Source organism: Carcharodon carcharias, chromosome 31 (assembly GCF_017639515.1).
Source record: "Carcharodon carcharias isolate sCarCar2 chromosome 31, sCarCar2.pri, whole genome shotgun sequence".
NCBI classification, from domain to species: Eukaryota; Metazoa; Chordata; class Chondrichthyes; order Lamniformes; family Lamnidae; genus Carcharodon; species Carcharodon carcharias.
The window spans coordinates 14,853,350-14,874,622 of NC_054497.1; the positions used below are offsets into that span (position 1 = coordinate 14,853,350).

General features: G+C 54.1%; 1 protein-coding gene across 2 annotated transcripts in view; it reads right to left on the minus strand.

The window, feature by feature from the left end:
* The window catches only part of LOC121271581 (GRB2-related adapter protein 2-like), a 55,827-nt gene that overhangs the window by 14,512 nt on the left and 20,042 nt on the right, over positions 1 to 21,273 (minus strand). For both annotated transcript variants that reach the window (XM_041177611.1, XM_041177610.1), the window contains exon 2: positions 19,012 to 19,103. In XM_041177611.1, coding sequence (XP_041033545.1) covers positions 19,012 to 19,103 — 92 coding nt within the window. The remainder of the gene's footprint in view (positions 1 to 19,011; positions 19,104 to 21,273) is intronic.

Sequence of the window (21,273 nt, forward strand, 5' to 3'; positions counted from 1 at the left end):
GGGGGCTGCTACTCCCTACAACGTACGCGGGGGCTGCTACTCCCTACAACGTACGCGGGGGCTGCTACTCCCCTACAACGTACGCGGGGGCTGCTACTCCCTACAACGTACGCGGGGGCTGCTACTCCCTACAACGTACGCGGGGGCTGCTACTCCCTACAACGTACGCGGGGGCTGCTACTCCCTACAACGTACGCGGGGGCTGCTACTCCCTACAACGTACGCGGGGGCTGCTACTCCCTACAACGTACGCGGGGGCTGCTACTCCCTACAACGTACGCGGGGGCTGCTACTCCCTACAACGTACGCGGGGGCTGCTACTCCCTCTAACGTACGCGGGGGCTGCTACTCCCTCTAACGTACGCGGGGGCTGCTACTCCCTCTAACGTACGCGGGGGCTGCTACTCCCTCTAACGTACGCGGGGGCTGCTACTCCCTCTAACGTACGCGGGGGCTGCTACTCCCTCTAACGTACGCGGGGGCTGCTACTCCGTCTAACGTACGCGGGGGCTGCTACTCCCGTCTAACGTACGCGGGGGCTGCTACTCCCGTCTAACGTACGCGGGGGCTGCTACTCCCTCTAACGTACGCGGGGGGCTGCTACTCCCTCTAACGTACGCGGGGGCTGCTACTCCTCTAACGTACGCGGGGGCTGCTACTCCCTCTAACGTACGCGGGGGCTGCTACTCCCTCTAACGTACGCGGGGGCTGCTACTCCCTCTAACGTACGCGGGGGCTGCTACTCCCTCTAACGTACGCGGGGGCTGCTACTCCCTCTAACGTACGCGGGGGCTGCTACTCCCTCTAACGTACGCGGGGGCTGCTACTCCCTCTAACGTACGCGGGGGCTGCTACTCCTCTAACGTACGCGGGGGCTGCTACTCCGTCTAACGTACGCGGGGGCTGCTACTCCCGTCTAACGTACGCGGGGGCTGCTACTCCGTCTAACGTACGCGGGGGCTGCTACTCCGTCTAACGTACGCGGGGGCTGCTACTCCCGTCTAACGTACGCGGGGGCTGCTACTCCGTCTAACGTACGCGGGGGCTGCTACTCCGTCTAACGTACGCGGGGGCTGCTACTCCCTCTAACGTACGCGGGGGCTGCTACTCCCTCTAACGTACGCGGGGGCTGCTACTCCCTCTAACGTACGCGGGGGCTGCTACTCCCGTCTAACGTACGCGGGGGCTGCTACTCCCGTCTAACGTACGCGGGGGCTGCTACTCCGTCTAACGTACGCGGGGGCTGCTACTCCGTCTAACGTACGCGGGGGCTGCTACTCCGTCTAACGTACGCGGGGGCTGCTACTCCCTCTAACGTACGCGGGGGCTGCTACTCCGTCTAACGTACGCGGGGGCTGCTACTCCGTCTAACGTACGCGGGGGCTGCTACTCCGTCTAACGTACGCGGGGGCTGCTACTCCGTCTAACGTACGCGGGGGCTGCTACTCCGTCTAACGTACGCGGGGGCTGCTACTCCGTCTAACGTACGCGGGGGCTGCTACTCCGTCTAACGTACGCGGGGGCTGCTACTCCGTCTAACGTACGCGGGGGCTGCTACTCCGTCTAACGTACGCGGGGGCTGCTACTCCGTCTAACGTACGCGGGGGCTGCTACTCCGTCTAACGTACGCGGGGGCTGCTACTCCGTCTAACGTACGCGGGGGCTGCTACTCCGTCTAACGTACGCGGGGGCTGCTACTCCGTCTAACGTACGCGGGGGCTGCTACTCCGTCTAACGTACGCGGGGGCTGCTACTCCGTCTAACGTACGCGGGGGCTGCTACTCCGTCTAACGTACGCGGGGGCTGCTACTCCGTCTAACGTACGCGGGGGCTGCTACTCCGTCTAACGTACGCGGGGGCTGCTACTCCGTCTAACGTACGCGGGGGCTGCTACTCCGTCTAACGTACGCGGGGGCTGCTACTCCGTCTAACGTACGCGGGGGCTGCTACTCCGTCTAACGTACGCGGGGGCTGCTACTCCGTCTAACGTACGCGGGGGCTGCTACTCCGTCTAACGTACGCGGGGGCTGCTACTCCGTCTAACGTACGCGGGGGCTGCTACTCCGTCTAACGTACGCGGGGGCTGCTACTCCGTCTAACGTACGCGGGGGCTGCTACTCCGTCTAACGTACGCGGGGGCTGCTACTCCGTCTAACGTACGCGGGGGCTGCTACTCCGTCTAACGTACGCGGGGGCTGCTACTCCGTCTAACGTACGCGGGGGCTGCTACTCCGTCTAACGTACGCGGGGGCTGCTACTCCGTCTAACGTACGCGGGGCTGCTACTCCGTCTAACGTACGCGGGGGCTGCTACTCCGTCTAACGTACGCGGGGGCTGCTACTCCGTCTAACGTACGCGGGGGCTGCTACTCCGTCTAACGTACGCGGGGGCTGCTACTCCGTCTAACGTACGCAGGGGGCTGCTACTCCGTCTAACGTACGCGGGGGCTGCTACTCCGTCTAACGTACGCAGGGGCTGCTACTCCGTCTAACATACGCAGGGGGCTGCTACTCCGTCTAACATACGCAGGGGGCTGCTACTCCGTCTAACATACGCAGGGGCTGCTACTCCGTCTAACATACGCAGGGGCTGCTACTCCGTCTAACGTACGCAGGGGCTGCTACTCCGTCTAACGTACGCAGGGGCTGCTACTCCGTCTAACGTACGCAGGGGCTGCTACTCCGTCTAACATACGCAGGGGCTGCTACTCCGTCTAACATACGCAGGGGCTGCTACTCCGTCTAACATACGCAGGGGCTGCTACTCCGTCTAACATACGCAGGGGCTGCTACTCCGTCTAACATACGCAGGGGCTGCTACTCCGTCTAACATACGCGGGGCTGCTACTCCGTCTAACATACGCAGGGGCTGCTACTCCGTCTAACATACGCAGGGGCTGCTACTCCGTCTAACATACGCAGGGGCTGCTACTCCGTCTAACATACGCAGGGGCTGCTACTCCGTCTAACATACGCAGGGGCTGCTACTCCGTCTAACATACGCAGGGGCTGCTACTTCCGTCTAACATACGCAGGGGCTGCTACTAATGAGTTAACATACCGAGGGGCTGCTACTTCCGTCTAACATACGCAGGGGGCTGCTACTTCCGTCTAACATACCAGGGGCTGCTACTCCGTCTAACATACGCAGGGGCTGCTACTCCGTCTAACATACCAGGGGCTGCTACTCCGTCTAACATACGCAGGGGCTGCTACTCCGTCTAACATACGCAGGGCTGCTACTTCCGTCTAACAATAACGCAGGGGCTGCTACTCCGTCTAACATACGCAGGGCTGCTACTCTTGGGGCGTCTATACATACGCAGGGCTGCCTACTCCGTCTAACATACGCAGGGGCTGCTACTCCGTCTAACATACGCAGGGGCTGCTACTCCGTCTAACATACGCAGGGCTGCGACTCCGTCTAACATACGCAGGGGCTGCTACTCGTCTAACATACCAGGGCTGCTACTCCGTCTAACATACGCAGGGGCTGCTACTTACTCCGTCTAACATACGCAGGGGCTGCTACTCCGTCTAACATACGCAGGGGCTGCTACTCCGTCTAACATACGCAGGGGCTGCTACTCCGTCTAACATACGCAGGGGCTGCTACTCCGTCTAACATACGCAGGGGCTGCTACTCCGTCTAACATACGCAGGGGCTGCTACTCCGTCTAACATACGCAGGGGCTGCTACTCCGTCTAACATACGCAGGGGCTGCTACTCCGTCTAACATACGCAGGGGCTGCTACTCCGTCTAACATACGCAGGGGCTGCTACTCCGTCTAACATACGCAGGGGCTGCTACTCCGTCTAACATACGCAGGGGCTGCTACTCCGTCTAACATACGCAGGGGCTGCTACTCCGTCTAACATACGCAGGGGCTGCTACTCCGTCTAACATACGCAGGGGCTGCTACTCCGTCTAACATACGCAGGGGCTGCTACTCCGTCTAACATACGCAGGGGCTGCTACTCCGTCTAACATACGCAGGGGCTGCTACTCCGTCTAACATACGCAGGGGCTGCTACTCCGTCTAACATACGCAGGGGCTGCTACTCCGTCTAACATACGCAGGGGCTGCTACTCCGTCTAACATACGCAGGGGCTGCTACTCCGTCTAACATACGCAGGGCTGCTACTCCGTCTAACATACGCAGGGGCTGCTACTCCGTTCCTAACATACGCAGGGGCTGCTACTCCGTCTAACATACGCAGGGGCTGCCTACTCCGTCTAACATACGCAGGGGCTGCTACTCCGTCTAACATACGCAGGGGCTGCTACTCCGTCTAACATACGCAGGGGCTGCTACTCCGTCTAACATACGCAGGGGCTGCTACTCCGTCTAACATACGCAGGGGCTGCTTACTCCGTCTAACATACGCAGGGGCTGCTACTCCGTCTAACATACGCAGGGGCTGCTACTCCGTCTAAACATACGCAGGGGCTGCTACTCCGTCTAACATACGCAGGGGCTGCTACTCCGTCTAACATACGCAGGGGCTGCTACTCCGTCTAACATACGCAGGGGCTGCTACTCCGTCTAACATACGCAGGGGCTGCTACTCGCTAACATACGCAGGGCTGCTACTCCGTCTAACATACGCAGGGGCTGCTACTCCGTCTAACATACGCAGGGGCTGCTACTCCGTCTAACATACGCAGGGGGCTGCTACTCCGTCTAACATACGCAGGGGCTGCTACTCCGTCTAACATACGCAGGGGCTGCTACTCCGTCTAACATACGCAGGGGCTGCTACTCCGTCTAACATACGCAGGGGCTGCTACTCCGTCTAACATACGCAGGGGCTGCTACTCCGTCTAACATACGCAGGGGCTGCTACTCCGTCTAACATACGCAGGGGCTGCTACTCCGTCTAACATACGCAGGGGCTGCTACTCCGTCTAACATACGCAGGGGCTGCTACTCCGTCTAACATACGCAGGGGCTGCTACTCCGTCTAACATACGCAGGGGCTGCTACTCCGTCTAACATACGCAGGGGCTGCTACTCCGTCTAACATACGCAGGGGCTGCTACTCCGTCTAACATACGCAGGGGCTGCTACTCCGTCTAACATACGCAGGGGCTGCTACTCCGTCTAACATACGCAGGGGCTGCTACTCCGTCTAACATACGCAGGGGCTGCTACTCCAGTCTAACATACGCAGGGGCTGCTACTCCGTCTAACATACGCAGGGGCTGCTACTCCGTCTAACATACGCAGGGGCTGCTACTCCGTCTAACATACGCAGGGGCTGCTAACTCCGTCTAACATACGCAGGGGCTGCTACTCCGTCTAACATACGCAGGGGCTGCTACTCCGTCTAACATACGCAGGGGCTGCTACTCCGTCTAACATACGCAGGGGCTGCTACTCCGTCTAACATACGCAGGGGCTGCTACTCCGTCTAACATACGCAGGGGCTGCTACTCCGTCTAACATACGCAGGGGCTGCTACTCCGTCTAACATACGCAGGGGCTGCTACTCCGTCTAACATACGCAGGGGCTGCTACTCCGTCTAACATACGCAGGGGCTGCTACTCCGTCTAACATACGCAGGGGCTGCTACTCCGTCTAACATACGCAGGGGCTGCTACTCCGTCTATCATACGCAGGGGCTGCTACTCCGTCTAACATACGCAGGGGCTGCTACTCCGTCTAACATACGCAGGGGCTGCTACTCCGTTAACATACGCAGGGGCTCGCTACTCCGTCTAACTTACGCAGGGGCTGCTACTCGTCTACATACGCAGGGGCTGCTACTCCGTCTACATACGCAGGGGCTGCTACTCCGTCTAACATACGCAGGGGCTGCTACTCCGTCTAACATACGCAGGGGCTGCTACTCCGATCTAACATACGCAGGGGCTGCTACTCCGTCTAACATACGCAGGGGCTGCTACTCCGTCTCATACGCAGGGGCTGCTACTCCGTCTAACATACGCAGGGGCTGCTACTCCGTATAACATACGCAGGGGCTGCTACTCCGTCTAACATACGCAGGGGCTGCTACTCCGTCTAACATACGCAGGGGCTGCTACTCCGTCTAATATACGCAGGGGCTGCTACTCCAGTCTAACATACGCAGGGGCTGCTACTCCAGTCTAATATACGCAGGGGCTGCTACTCCAGTCTAATATACGCAGGGGCTGCTACTCCATCTTATATACGCAGGGGCTGCTACTCCATCTAATATACGCAGGGGCTGCTACTCCGATCTAAATACGCAGGGGCTGCTACTCCAGTCTAATATACGCAGGGGCTGCTACTCCATCTAATATACGCAGGGGCTGCTACTCCATCTAATATACGCAGGGGCTGCTACTCCATCTAATATACGCAGGGGCTGCTACTCCATCTACATACGCAGGGGCTGCTACTCCATCTAATATACGCAGGGGCTGCTACTCCATCTAATATACGCAGGGGCTGCTACTCCGTCTAATATACGCAGGGGCTGCTACTCCATCTAATATACGCAGGGGCTGCTACTCCATCTAATATACGCAGGGGCTGCTACTCCGTCTAATATACGCAGGGGCTGCTACTCCGTCTAATATACGCAGGGGCTGCTACTCCGTCTAATATACGCAGGGGCTGCTACTCCGTCTAACATACGCAGGGGCTGCTACTCCGTCTAACATACGCAGGGGCTGCTACTCCGTCTAACATACGCAGGGGCTGCTACTCCGTCTAACATACGCAGGGGCTGCTACTCCGTCTAACATACGCAGGGGCTGCTACTCCATCTAACATACGCAGGGGCTGCTACTCCATCTAATATACGCAGGGGCTGCTACTCCATCTAATATACGCAGGGGCTGCTACTCCATCTAACATACGCAGGGGCTGCTACTCCATCTAACATACGCAGGGGCTGCTACTCCATCTAAATACGCAGGGGCTGCTACTCCATCTACAATACGCAGGGGCTGCTACTCCGTCTAACATACGCAGGGGCTGCTACTCCGTCTAACATACGCAGGGGCTGCTACTCCGTCTAACATACGCAGGGGCTGCTACTCCGTCTAACATACGCAGGGGCTGCTACTCCCGTCTAAATACGCAGGGGCTGCTACTCCGTCTAATATACGCAGGGGCTGCTACTCCGTCTATCATACGCAGGGGCTGCTACTCCGTCTAATCATACGCAGGGGCTGCTACTCCGTCTAATCATACGCAGGGGCTGCTACTCCGTCTAACATACGCAGGGGCTGCTACTCCGTCTAACATACGCAGGGGCTGCTACTCCGTCTAACATACGCAGGGGCTGCTACTCCGTCTAACATACGCAGGGGCTGCTACTCCGTCTAACATACGCAGGGGCTGCTACTCCGTCTAACATACGCAGGGGCTGCTACTCCGTCTAACATACGCAGGGGCTGCTACTCCGTCTAACATACGCAGGGGCTGCTACTCCGTCTAACATACGCAGGGGCTGCTACTCCGTCTAACATACGCAGGGGCTGCTACTCCGTCTAACATACGCAGGGGCTGCTACTCCGTCTAACGTACGCGGGGGCTGCTACTCCCTCTAACGTACGCGGGGGCTGCTACTCCCTCTAACGTACGCGGGGGCTGCTACTCCCTCTAACGTACGCGGGGGCTGCTACTCCCCTCTAACGTACGCGGGGGCTGTACTCCCTCTAACGTACGCGGGGGCTGCTACTCCCTCTAACGTACGCGGGGGCTGCTACTCCCTCTAACGTACGCGGGGGCTGCTACTCCCCTCTAACGTACGCGGGGGCTGCTACTCCCTCTAACGTACGCGGGGGCTGCTACTCCCTCTAACGTACGCGGGGGCCTGCTACTCCCTCTAACGTCCGGGGGGCTGCTACTCCCTCTAACGTTACGCGGGGGGCTGGCTACTCCCTCTAACGTACGCGGGGGCTGCCTACTCCCGTCTAACGTACGCGGGGGCTGCTACTCCCGTCTAACGTACGCGGGGGCTGCTACTCCCTCTAACGTACGCGGGGGCTGCTACTCCCTCTAACGTACGCGGGGGCTGCTACTCCCTCTCAACGTACGCGGGGGCTGCTACTCCCTCTAACGTACGCGGGGGCTGCTACTCCCTCTAACGTACGCGGGGGCTGCTACTCCCTCTAACGTACGCGGGGCTGCTACTCCCTCTAACGTACGCGGGGGCTGCTACTCCCGTCTAACGTACGCGGGGGCTGCTACTCCCTCTAACGTACGCGGGGGCTGCTACTCCCTCTAACGTACGCGGGGGCTGCTACTCCCGTCTAACGTACGCGGGGGCTGCTACTCCCGTCTAACGTACGCGGGGCTGCTACTCCCGTCTAACGTACGCGGGGGCTGCTACTCCGTCTAACGTACGCGGGGGCTGCTACTCCGTCTAACGTACGCGGGGGCTGCTACTCCGTCTAACCGTACGCGGGGGCTGCTACTCCGTCTAACGTACGCGGGGGCTGCTACTCCGTCTAACGTACGCGGGGGCTGCTACTCCGTCTAACGTACGCGGGGGCTGCTACTCCGTCTAACGTACGCGGGGCTGCTACTCCGTCTAACGTACGCAGGGGGCTGCTACTCCGTCTAACGTACGCGGGGCTGCTACTCCGTCTAACGTACGCAGGGGCTGCTACTCCGTCTAACGTACGCAGGGGGCTGCTACTCCGTCTAACGTACGCAGGGGCTGCTACTCCGTCTAACGTACGCGGGGCTGCTACTCCGTCTAACGTACGCGGGGGCTGCTACTCCGTCTAACAGTACGCGGGGGCTGCTACTCCGTCTAACGTACGCGGGGGCTGCTACTCCGTCTAACGTACGCGGGGGCTGCTACTCCGTCTAACGTACGCGGGGGCTGCTACTCCGTCTAACGTACGCAGGGGGCTGCTACTCCGTCTAACGTACGCGGGGGCTGCTACTCCGTCTAACGTACGCGGGGGCTGCTACTCCGTCTAACGTACGCGGGGGCTGCTACTCCGTCTAACGTACGCGGGGGCTGCTACTCCGTCTAACGTACGCGGGGGCTGCTACTCCGTCTAACGTACGCGGGGGCTGCTACTCCGTCTAACGTACGCGGGGGCTGCTACTCCGTCTAACGTACGCGGGGGCTGCTACTCCGTCTAACGTACGCGGGGCTGCTACTCCGTCTAACGTACGCAGGGGCTGCTACTCCGTCTAACGTACGCAGGGGCTGCTACTCCGTCTAACATACGCAGGGGCTGCTACTCCGTCTAACATACGCAGGGGCTGCTACTCCGTCTAACATACGCAGGGGGCTGCTACTCCGTCTAACGTACGCAGGGGCTGCTACTCCGTCTAACGTACGCAGGGGCTGCTACTCCGTCTAACGTACGCAGGGGCTGCTACTCCGTCTAACGTACGCGGGGGCTGCTACTCCGTCTAACGTACGCGGGGGCTGCTACTCCGTCTAACATACGCGGGGCTGCTACTCCGTCTAACGTACGCGGGGGCTGCTACTCCGTCTAACGTACGCAGGGGCTGCTACTCCGTCTAACGTACGCAGGGGCTGCTACTCCGTCTAACGTACGCAGGGGCTGCTACTCCGTCTAACGTACGCGGGGGCTGCTACTCCGTCTAACGTACGCAGGGGGCTGCTACTCCGTCTAACTACGCAGGGGCTGCTACTCCGTCTAACATACGCAGGGGCTGCTACTCCGTCTAACATACGCAGGGGCTGCTACTCCGTCTAACATACGCAGGGGCTGCTACTCCGTCTAACATACGCAGGGGCTGCTACTCCGTCTAACATACGCAGGGGCTGCTACTCCGTCTAACATACGCAGGGGCTGCTACTCCGTCTAACGTACGCAGGGGCTGCTACTCCGTCTAACATACGCAGGGGCTGCTACTCCGTCTAACATACGCAGGGGCTGCTACTCCGTCTAACATACGCAGGGGCTGCTACTCCGTCTAACATACGCAGGGGCTGCTACTCCGTCTAACATACGCAGGGGCTGCTACTCCGTCTAACATACGCAGGGGCTGCTACTCCGTCTAACATACGCAGGGGGCTGCTACTCCGTCTAACATACGCAGGGGCTGCTACTCCGTCTAACATACGCAGGGGCTGCTACTCCGTCTAACATACGCAGGGGCTGCTACTCCGTCTAACATACGCAGGGGCTGCTACTCCGTCTAACATACGCAGGGGCTGCTACTCCGTCTAACATACGCAGGGGCTGCTACTCCGTCTAACATACGCAGGGGCTGCTACTCCGTCTAACATACGCAGGGGCTGCTACTCCGTCTAACATACGCAGGGGCTGCTACTCCGTCTAACATACGCAGGGGCTGCTACTCCGTCTAACATACGCAGGGGCTGCTACTCCGTCTAACATACGCAGGGGCTGCTACTCCGTCTAACATACGCAGGGGCTGCTACTCCGTCTAACATACGCAGGGGCTGCTACTCCGTCTAACATACGCAGGGGCTGCTACTCCGTCTAACATACGCAGGGGCTGCTACTCCGTCTAACATACGCAGGGGCTGCTACTCCGTCTAACATACGCAGGGGCTGCTACTCCGTCTAACATACGCAGGGGCTGCTACTCCGTCTAACATACGCAGGGGCTGCTACTCCGTCTAACATACGCAGGGGCTGCTACTCCGTCTAACATACGCAGGGGCTGCTACTCCGTCTAACATACGCAGGGGCTGCTACTCCGTCTAACATACGCAGGGGCTGCTACTCCGTCTAACATACGCAGGGGCTGCTACTCCGTCTAACATACGCAGGGGCTGCTACTCCGTCTAACATACGCAGGGGCTGCTACTCCGTCTAACATACGCAGGGGCTGCTACTCCGTCTAACATACGCAGGGGCTGCTACTCCGTCTAACATACGCAGGGGCTGCTACTCGTCTAACATACGCAGGGGCTGCTACTCCGTCTAACATACGCAGGGGCTGCTACTCCGTCTAACATACGCAGGGGCTGCTACTCCGTCTAACATACGCAGGGGCTGCTACTCCGTCTAACATACGCAGGGGCTGCTACTCCGTCTAACATACGCAGGGGCTGCTACTCCGTCTAACATACGCAGGGGCTGCTACTCCGTCTAACATACGCAGGGGCTGCTACTCCGTCTAACATACGCAGGGGCTGCTACTCCGTCTAACATACGCAGGGGCTGCTACTCCGTCTAACATACGCAGGGGCTGCTACTCCGTCTAACATACGCAGGGGCTGCTACTCCGTCTAACATACGCAGGGGCTGCTACTCCGTCTAACATACGCAGGGGCTGCTACTCCGTCTAACATACGCAGGGGCTGCTACTCCGTCTAACATACGCAGGGGCTGCTACTCCGTCTAACATACGCAGGGGCTGCTACTCCGTCTAACATACGCAGGGGCTGCTACTCCGTCTAACATACGCAGGGCTGCTACTCCGTCTAACATACGCAGGGGCTGCTACTCCGTCTAACATACGCAGGGGCTGCTACTCCGTCTAACATACGCAGGGGCTGCTACTCCGTCTAACATACGCAGGGGCTGCTACTCCGTCTAACATACGCAGGGGCTGCTACTCCGTCTAACATACGCAGGGGCTGCTACTCCGTCTAACATACGCAGGGGCTGCTACTCCGTCTAACATACGCAGGGGCTGCTACTCCGTCTAACATACGCAGGGGCTGCTACTCCGTCTAACATACGCAGGGGCTGCTACTCCGTCTAACATACGCAGGGGCTGCTACTCCGTCTAACATACGCAGGGGCTGCTACTCCGTCTAACATACGCAGGGGCTGCTACTCCGTCTAACATACGCAGGGGCTGCTACTCCGTCTAACATACGCAGGGGCTGCTACTCCGTCTAACATACGCAGGGGCTGCTACTCCGTCTAACATACGCAGGGGCTGCTACTCCGTCTAACATACGCAGGGGCTGCTACTCCGTCTAACATACGCAGGGGCTGCTACTCCGTCTAACATACGCAGGGGCTGCTACTCCGTCTAACATACGCAGGGGCTGCTACTCCGTCTAACATACGCAGGGGCTGCTACTCCGTCTAACATACGCAGGGGCTGCTACTCCGTCTAACATACGCAGGGGCTGCTACTCCGTCTAACATACGCAGGGGCTGCTACTCCGTCTAACATACGCAGGGGCTGCTACTCCGTCTAACATACGCAGGGGCTGCTACTCCGTCTAACATACGCAGGGGCTGCTACTCCGTCTAACATACGCAGGGGCTGCTACTCCGTCTAACATACGCAGGGGCTGCTACTCCGTCTAACATACGCAGGGGCTGCTACTCCGTCTAACATACGCAGGGGCTGCTACTCCGTCTAACATACGCAGGGGCTGCTACTCCGTCTAACATACGCAGGGGCTGCTACTCCGTCTAACATACGCAGGGGCTGCTACTCCGTCTAACATACGCAGGGGCTGCTACTCCGTCTAACATACGCAGGGGCTGCTACTCCGTCTAACATACGCAGGGGCTGCTACTCCGTCTAACATACGCAGGGGCTGCTACTCCGTCTAACATACGCAGGGGCTGCTACTCCGTCTAACATACGCAGGGGCTGCTACTCCGTCTAACATACGCAGGGGCTGCTACTCCGTCTAACATACGCAGGGGCTGCTACTCCGTCTAACATACGCAGGGGCTGCTACTCCGTCTAACATACGCAGGGGCTGCTACTCCGTCTAACATACGCAGGGGCTGCTACTCCGTCTAACATACGCAGGGGCTGCTACTCCGTCTAACATACGCAGGGGCTGCTACTCCGTCTAACATACGCAGGGGCTGCTACTCCGTCTAACATACGCAGGGGCTGCTACTCCGTCTAACATACGCAGGGGCTGCTACTCCGTCTAACATACGCAGGGGCTGCTACTCCGTCTAACATACGCAGGGGCTGCTACTCCGTCTAACATACGCAGGGGCTGCTACTCCGTCTAACATACGCAGGGGCTGCTACTCCGTCTAACATACGCAGGGGCTGCTACTCCGTCTAACATACGCAGGGGCTGCTACTCCGTCTAACATACGCAGGGGCTGCTACTCCGTCTAACATACGCAGGGGCTGCTACTCCGTCTAACATACGCAGGGGCTGCTACTCCGTCTAACATACGCAGGGGCTGCTACTCCGTCTAACATACGCAGGGGCTGCTACTCCGTCTAACATACGCAGGGGCTGCTACTCCGTCTAACATACGCAGGGGCTGCTACTCCGTCTAACATACGCAGGGGCTGCTACTCCATCTAACATACGCAGGGGCTGCTACTCCATCTAACATACGCAGGGGCTGCTACTCCGTCTAATATACGCAGGGGCTGCTACTCCATCTAATATACGCAGGGGCTGCTACTCCATCTAATATACGCAGGGGCTGCTACTCCATCTAATATACGCAGGGGCTGCTTACTCCGTCTAATATACGCAGGGGCTGCTACTCCATCTAATATACGCAGGGGCTGCTACTCCATCTAATATACGCAGGGGCTGCTACTCCATCTAATATACGCAGGGGCTGCTACTCCATCTAATATACGCAGGGGCTGCTACTCCATCTAATATACGCAGGGGCTGCTACTCCATCTAATATACGCAGGGGCTGCTACTCCATCTAATATACGCAGGGGCTGCTACTCCATCTAATATACGCAGGGGCTGCTACTCCATCTAATATACGCAGGGGCTGCTACTCCATCTAATATACGCAGGGGCTGCTACTCCATCTAATATACGCAGGGGCTGCTACTCCATCTAATATACGCAGGGGCTGCTACTCCATCTAATATACGCAGGGGCTGCTACTCCATCTAATATACGCAGGGGCTGCTACTCCATCTAATATACGCAGGGGCTGCTACTCCATCTAATATACGCAGGGGCTGCTACTCCATCTAATATACGCAGGGGCTGCTACTCCATCTAATATACGCAGGGGCTGCTACTCCATCTAATATACGCAGGGGCTGCTACTCCATCTAATATACGCAGGGGCTGCTACTCCATCTAATATACGCAGGGGCTGCTACTCCATCTAATATACGCAGGGGCTGCTACTCCATCTAATATACGCAGGGGCTGCTACTCCATCTAATATACGCAGGGGCTGCTACTCCATCTAATATACGCAGGGGCTGCTACTCCATCTAATATACGCAGGGGCTGCTACTCCATCTAATATACGCAGGGGCTGCTACTCCATCTAATATACGCAGGGGCTGCTACTCCATCTAATATACGCAGGGGCTGCTACTCCATCTAATATACGCAGGGGCTGCTACTCCATCTAATATACGCAGGGGCTGCTACTCCATCTAATATACGCAGGGGCTGCTACTCCATCTAATATACGCAGGGGCTGCTACTCCATCTAATATACGCAGGGGCTGCTACTCCATCTAATATACGCAGGGGCTGCTACTCCATCTAATATACGCAGGGGCTGCTACTCCATCTAATATACGCAGGGGCTGCTACTCCATCTAATATACGCAGGGGCTGCTACTCCATCTAATATACGCAGGGGCTGCTACTCCATCTAATATACGCAGGGGCTGCTACTCCATCTAATATACGCAGGGGCTGCTACTCCATCTAATATACGCAGGGGCTGCTACTCCATCTAATATACGCAGGGGCTGCTACTCCATCTAATATACGCAGGGGCTGCTACTCCATCTAATATACGCAGGGGCTGCTACTCCATCTAATATACGCAGGGGCTGCTACTCCATCTAATATACGCAGGGGCTGCTACTCCATCTAATATACGCAGGGGCTGCTACTCCATCTAATATACGCAGGGGCTGCTACTCCATCTAATATACGCAGGGGCTGCTACTCCATCTAATATACGCAGGGGCTGCTACTCCATCTAATATACGCAGGGGCTGCTACTCCATCTAATATACGCAGGGGCTGCTACTCCATCTAATATACGCAGGGGCTGCTACTCCATCTAATATACGCAGGGGCTGCTACTCCATCTAATATACGCAGGGGCTGCTACTCCATCTAATATACGCAGGGGCTGCTACTCCATCTAATATACGCAGGGGCTGCTACTCCATCTAATATACGCAGGGGCTGCTACTCCATCTAATATACGCAGGGGCTGCTACTCCATCTAATATACGCAGGGGCTGCTACTCCATCTAATATACGCAGGGGCTGCTACTCCATCTAATATACGCAGGGGCTGCTACTCCATCTAATATACGCAGGGGCTGCTACTCCATCTAATATACGCAGGGGCTGCTACTCCATCTAATATACGCAGGGGCTGCTACTCCATCTAATATACGCAGGGGCTGCTACTCCATCTAATATACGCAGGGGCTGCTACTCCATCTAATATACGCAGGGGCTGCTACTCCATCTAATATACGCAGGGGCTGCTACTCCATCTAATATACGCAGGGGCTGCTACTCCATCTAATATACGCAGGGGCTGCTACTCCATCTAATATACGCAGGGGCTGCTACTCCATCTAATATACGCAGGGGCTGCTACTCCATCTAATATACGCAGGGGCTGCTACTCCATCTAATATACGCAGGGGCTGCTACTCCATCTAATATACGCAGGGGCTGCTACTCCATCTAATATACGCAGGGGCTGCTACTCCATCTAATATACGCAGGGGCTGCTACTCCATCTAATATACGCAGGGGCTGCTACTCCATCTAATATACGCAGGGGCTGCTACTCCATCTAATATACGCAGGGGCTGCTACTCCATCTAATATACGCAGGGGCTGCTACTCCATCTAATATACGCAGGGGCTGCTACTCCATCTAATATACGCAGGGGCTGCTACTCCATCTAATATACGCAGGGGCTGCTACTCCATCTAATATACGCAGGGGCTGCTACTCCATCTAATATACGCAGGGGCTGCTACTCCATCTAATATACGCAGGGGCTGCTACTCCATCTAATATACGCAGGGGCTGCTACTCCATCTAATATACGCAGGGGCTGCTACTCCATCTAATATACGCAGGGGCTGCTACTCCATCTAATATACGCAGGGGCTGCTACTCCATCTAATATACGCAGGGGCTGCTACTCCATCTAATATACGCAGGGGCTGCTACTCCATCTAATATACGCAGGGGCTGCTACTCCATCTAATATACGCAGGGGCTGCTACTCCATCTAATATACGCAGGGGCTGCTACTCCATCTAATATACGCAGGGGCTGCTACTCCATCTAATATACGCAGGGGCTGCTACTCCATCTAATATACGCAGGGGCTGCTACTCCATCTAATATACGCAGGGGCTGCTACTCCATCTAATATACGCAGGGGCTGCTACTCCATCTAATATACGCAGGGGCTGCTACTCCATCTAATATACGCAGGGGCTGCTACTCCATCTAATATACGCAGGGGCTGCTACTCCATCTAATATACGCAGGGGCTGCTACTCCATCTAATATACGCAGGGGCTGCTACTCCATCTAATATACGCAGGGGCTGCTACTCCCTCTAATATACGCAGGGGCTGCTACTCCCTCTAATATACGCAGGGGCTGCTACTCCCTCTAATATACGCAGGGGCTGCTACTCCATCTAATATACGCAGGGGCTGCTACTCCATCTAATATACGCAGGGGCTGCTACTCCATCTAATATACGCAGGGGCTGCTACTCCATCTAATATACGCAGGGGCTGCTACTCCATCTAATATACGCAGGGGCTGCTACTCCATCTAATATACGCAGGGGCTGCTACTCCATCTAATATACGCAGGGGCTGCTACTCCATCTAATATACGCAGGGGCTGCTACTCCATCTAATATACACAGGGGCTGCTACTCCCTCTAATATACACAGGGGCTGCTACTCCCTCTAATATACACAGGGGCTGCTACTCCCTCTAATATACACAGAAACTATAATTCTGTAGAATATATACAGGCGCTGCTGATGGATCCTCCTGTCACTTTGACGATGAGTGTTCAGCAAAAAGGCCAGTTTACAGTCTAGATTAATGTCATCTCGTGTGTGATGTTGGCCAAAGTCTCTATTTGCATAATTATTTGCAGATACTGCATATGAAGTCAGTGTTGGAGGCATGGATGGAGACATTGGTTTTGCACTACACCCACTTGTCCTTGCAGGCAACTTGACTCTGTTCTTTTCAAATGTCGAAATTGCTTCACAATAGAGACATTTGGGTCTGTCCAGGATTGTTTCTTTCCTGTATTAGGATCCAGCTTGCAAGCTCTGATATTGGCTTTCAGATTGTCTTTATAATCTAAGTTTGGGATGTCCTGTGGCGCGGGTTCCCGTGTTCAGGTGGCTGTAGTGTATGTGGGAATCCTCCATGTGTACCACATTGACTGACCCAGTGAAGGTCAGCTCTGATCAGCATGCGCCCAGTGCCGGGAAGCAGCACTTTGCAAGGACCTCGGTGTTGGGAATTTTGTCCTGCCGCCAGATGTTGCAAATAGACCTCAGATAGTGAAGATGAAATGCTTCTAGTTGTTTTATGTGATACCAGTAGGTTGTCCAAGTCTCACATCCATAAAGAAGTGATGTAAGAACCACTGCCCGGTAGATTTTGATTTTTGTTCTGAGACAAACTCCGTGCATTTTACAGAGCCTGTGAGTGAGCCTGCCAAACGCTGAGCTTGCTTTTGTCAAGTGATGGGTAATTTTGTCATCCAGCATGGTGTCATTGGAGAGGAAACTCCCAAGATAACAAAATTTCTGTACTGAACGGAAGGGTGTGTTGCTGATTTTGACTGTGGGGTTTTGGAGTATGTGGCTAGAGGTGGGTTGATACAAGATCTCTGTCTTCTTCAGATTATCAGCCAAAGTGTTCTGAAGCTAGGCCAAAGCAATCAACAAGCAGCTGAATGTCCTCTAGAGTACATGCTATGAGAGCCAGTCATTCACAAACAAGTTCATTCAGTAGCTGTTCAGTAGCCTTTGTGCAAGCCTAGAGCCTTTGCAAGTTGCAGAGTTAGCTGTCTGTCCTGAATTGGATGTGTATTCCTGTGTCCAAATCTTTGAGCGTGTACTGGAGCATGGCCGAGAAGTACATGGCAATCAGAGCTGGAGCCAATACACAGCCTTGCTTACTACTGTTAGCAACAGGAAAGGCGTCCAGTCACATAATCACATACCACCTTGCTGGTCATCAAGAAATGAGCGAATGACATTGATCATCTTTTCAGAGTAGCCACATTTATACAGAACCTTCCACAGGCCTTCCAAGTTTACTGTGTCAAAAGCCTTAGTCAGGTCAATGAACGCCATATGGAGGACTTTAATCTGTAAGCGGGACTTTCCTTGAATTTGATGTGCTCCAAAGGTCATGTCCACTGTTCCCCACCCTGCAAGGAAGCCTCACTGTGATTCTAGCTACACAGGGTCAATGAGGTGAGTAACAATCTGATCAAGAATAACCCTTGTAGAAATTTTTCCGGGTGAAAGAAATGATATTTCAGGATGATTGCCATAGATGGACTTGCTCCCTTTCCATTTTCAGAGATCAGTTATGGAGGCATCCCTTGTAATCTTGGGGCACAGTGTCCTGTCTCCAGATTAGACAAGGAGTCTAGTGAGTTTCCTAACCACGTGTGTCCCTCTGTTCTTGGATACTTCGGATGGGATGCCATCAGCTCCTGGTAACTTGGCCATAGGAAGCTGCTTTATGGCCTTACTAGTGCTGCTATTCCCTGTAACATACACAGGAGCTGCTAGTTTCAACAATAAGCACAGGGCCTGCTACTCCCTGTAACATACAGAGATTGCTGCTCCCTGTAATATACACAGGAGCTGCTATTTTCTGTAATATATACAGAGGCTGTTATTCTCTAGAATATACACAGGGGCATCTATTCTCTATAGTATACCCAGGAGTTGCTATTCTCCATAATAGTCACAAAAACAGCTATTAACTTGGACTTACATAATCAGTTTTCAATCTATTTAGCAAAGAAACAGGTATTATTAACTTTGTTTTGCAATATGTAACATGCTGTGGACAAGGGTAATGTGCACCCTGCATCGTATCCCTGGAACATACCTGGGCATATTAATTTCAATGTAGTTCTTTGGCACGAACCCCTCATGCCCGTAAAGCTCAGCTTTGTACCAATCATCTTCAGTGCTCAGGACCTGCGGGATGAGACATCCAAAATTAAGAAACAGGACATTGGGAAGCATACTGCTGACTGCAACAACTATGCATGTTCTCACTGAACAACGTGAAGGTTGAGAAGTGATACAGTTGCTACTAAAGGGACTGGAATACATCGACATGGATGAGCTGTTTCATCTTGTCCAAAGTGTGATCCAGAGGACACAGCCTGAGATTGAAAGGGGTAAATTCAAAAACTGATCGGCAGAAATAATATTTCTGTGAGTGAGTCATCAATCTGTGGAATAGGATCCCGAGGGAGATGGTGGAGTAATTATTATTGATTCATTCAAATGTGATTGAAATAGATTTTTTTCCAGAAATATCATTTTGAGAACCAATATGGGAGTAATTTGAGACATAACATGCGGGAAATGGAGTGGGTTTGGGAGGAATAGTTGAGTTTGGACCTATGGTTCCCAAAGCTCTCCACCATGGAGAATTTTTCTCACCTCATGTCTCGGTCTGTTGTCGATTCATTGATTGAGATTGATCACTGGGATTAGATAATAACTCCATAGCTAAAGTAAACATCCTTTAGAGGCAGAGATAGGAGAAATTATCATGGGGAATGAGGAAATGGCAGAAGCATTGAAAGAATATTTTGTCTCTGTCTTCACAGTAGAAGACAATTTCATACCAGAAATAGACACTAACCTAAGAGCTAAAAAGAGTGAGGAAGTTAGGGAAATTAATATCAGCAGAGATAAAGTACTGTAGAAGCTTAAGGGACTAAAATCTGACAAGTCCCCAGGACCTGATGACCTACACCCTAGGGTTCTAAAAGAGATATCTGCAGAGATAATAGATGTGCTAGCTATAATTTTCCAAAGTTCTTTAGATTTGGGAATGGTTCCATGAGTTCAGAAGTTGGCAAATGTTACACCGTTTTTCAAGAAAGAGGAAGAGAGAAAACAGTGAACTACAGGCCAGTTAGCCTAACATCAGTTGTTAGGAAAATGTTGGAATCCACTGTTAAGGAAGTCTTACCAATGCATTTTGAAAATCATAGTATGATCAAACAATGCAGTTTTATGAAAGGGAAATCATGTTTGACAAATTTATCAGAATTTTTGAACATGTAACTAGTAGGGTAAATAAAGGGGAAGCAGTAGATGTAGTATACCTGGATTCCCAAAAGGCATTCAATAAGGTGCCACACAAAAGCTTAATAGGCTCACGGAGTTGGGGGTAATATTTTAGCATGGATAGAGGATTGGTTAACGGTTAGAATGCAGAAAGTGGGCATAAACGGGCTTTTTCAAGTTGGCAGGCTGTGAATAGTGAAGTGTCACAAGGATCAGTGCTGGGGCCTCAGCTATTTACATTCTATATTAGTGACTTAGACAAAGAGGCAGAGAGCAATGTTTCTAAATTTGCTGATGATGCCAAACTATGTGGAAAGGTAAGCTGTGGGGAGGAAACAGAGCGGCTGCAAAGAGATTTAAGGTAATTAGCGAAGAACCTGAGCTGACATAGAATGGCGTCACAGAATGGTTAACCCACAAAAGGAGGCCATTTAGCACATTGAGTCCATGCCAGCTTTGTAGAGCAATCCATTCAGTCCTATTTTCCCCCACTCTATCTCAGTCACGATCCAAGTTTATTTCGCTCAAATGCACACCAAATTTCTTTTTAAGATTCAATGGTAACTTTCAAAAGGGAGTTGGATAAATATTTGAGAAGGAAATATGTGCTGGGTTATGGGGAGTGAGGCTAATTGGATAGTCCTTTCAAAGAGCTGGTACAGGCATGATGGACTGAATGGCTTCCTTCTATGCTGTGTGGTTCTATAAAAGCCTGAATGTGCAGTTTCTTGCAGAGTTTTGGTTTTGAACTGCCATGTCTAGCATCAGAATTTTCTAAGAATCTTCTGATGTAGTTTTAGATGCAGTGCAAGGGTTGGTTTCCTTCTTGTGTGCCTGTGCTGCCTGAGACCACACGCAGCTTTCAGCTCCCTTCACCCAAAACCCTTCTTTTTTTTCTCTCTATCAGCCTCTGCTTCCTGACATCATCAGATAGCACGGCACAAACTGACAACACACTCCCTGTTATCACCACCTCAATCTTTGGCAAGTGGCAGCAGAGCTGCTGGTATTGAGTTCTGAGCATCCAGTCTCTCTGTGCAACGTTTTCCCCTCAATGATC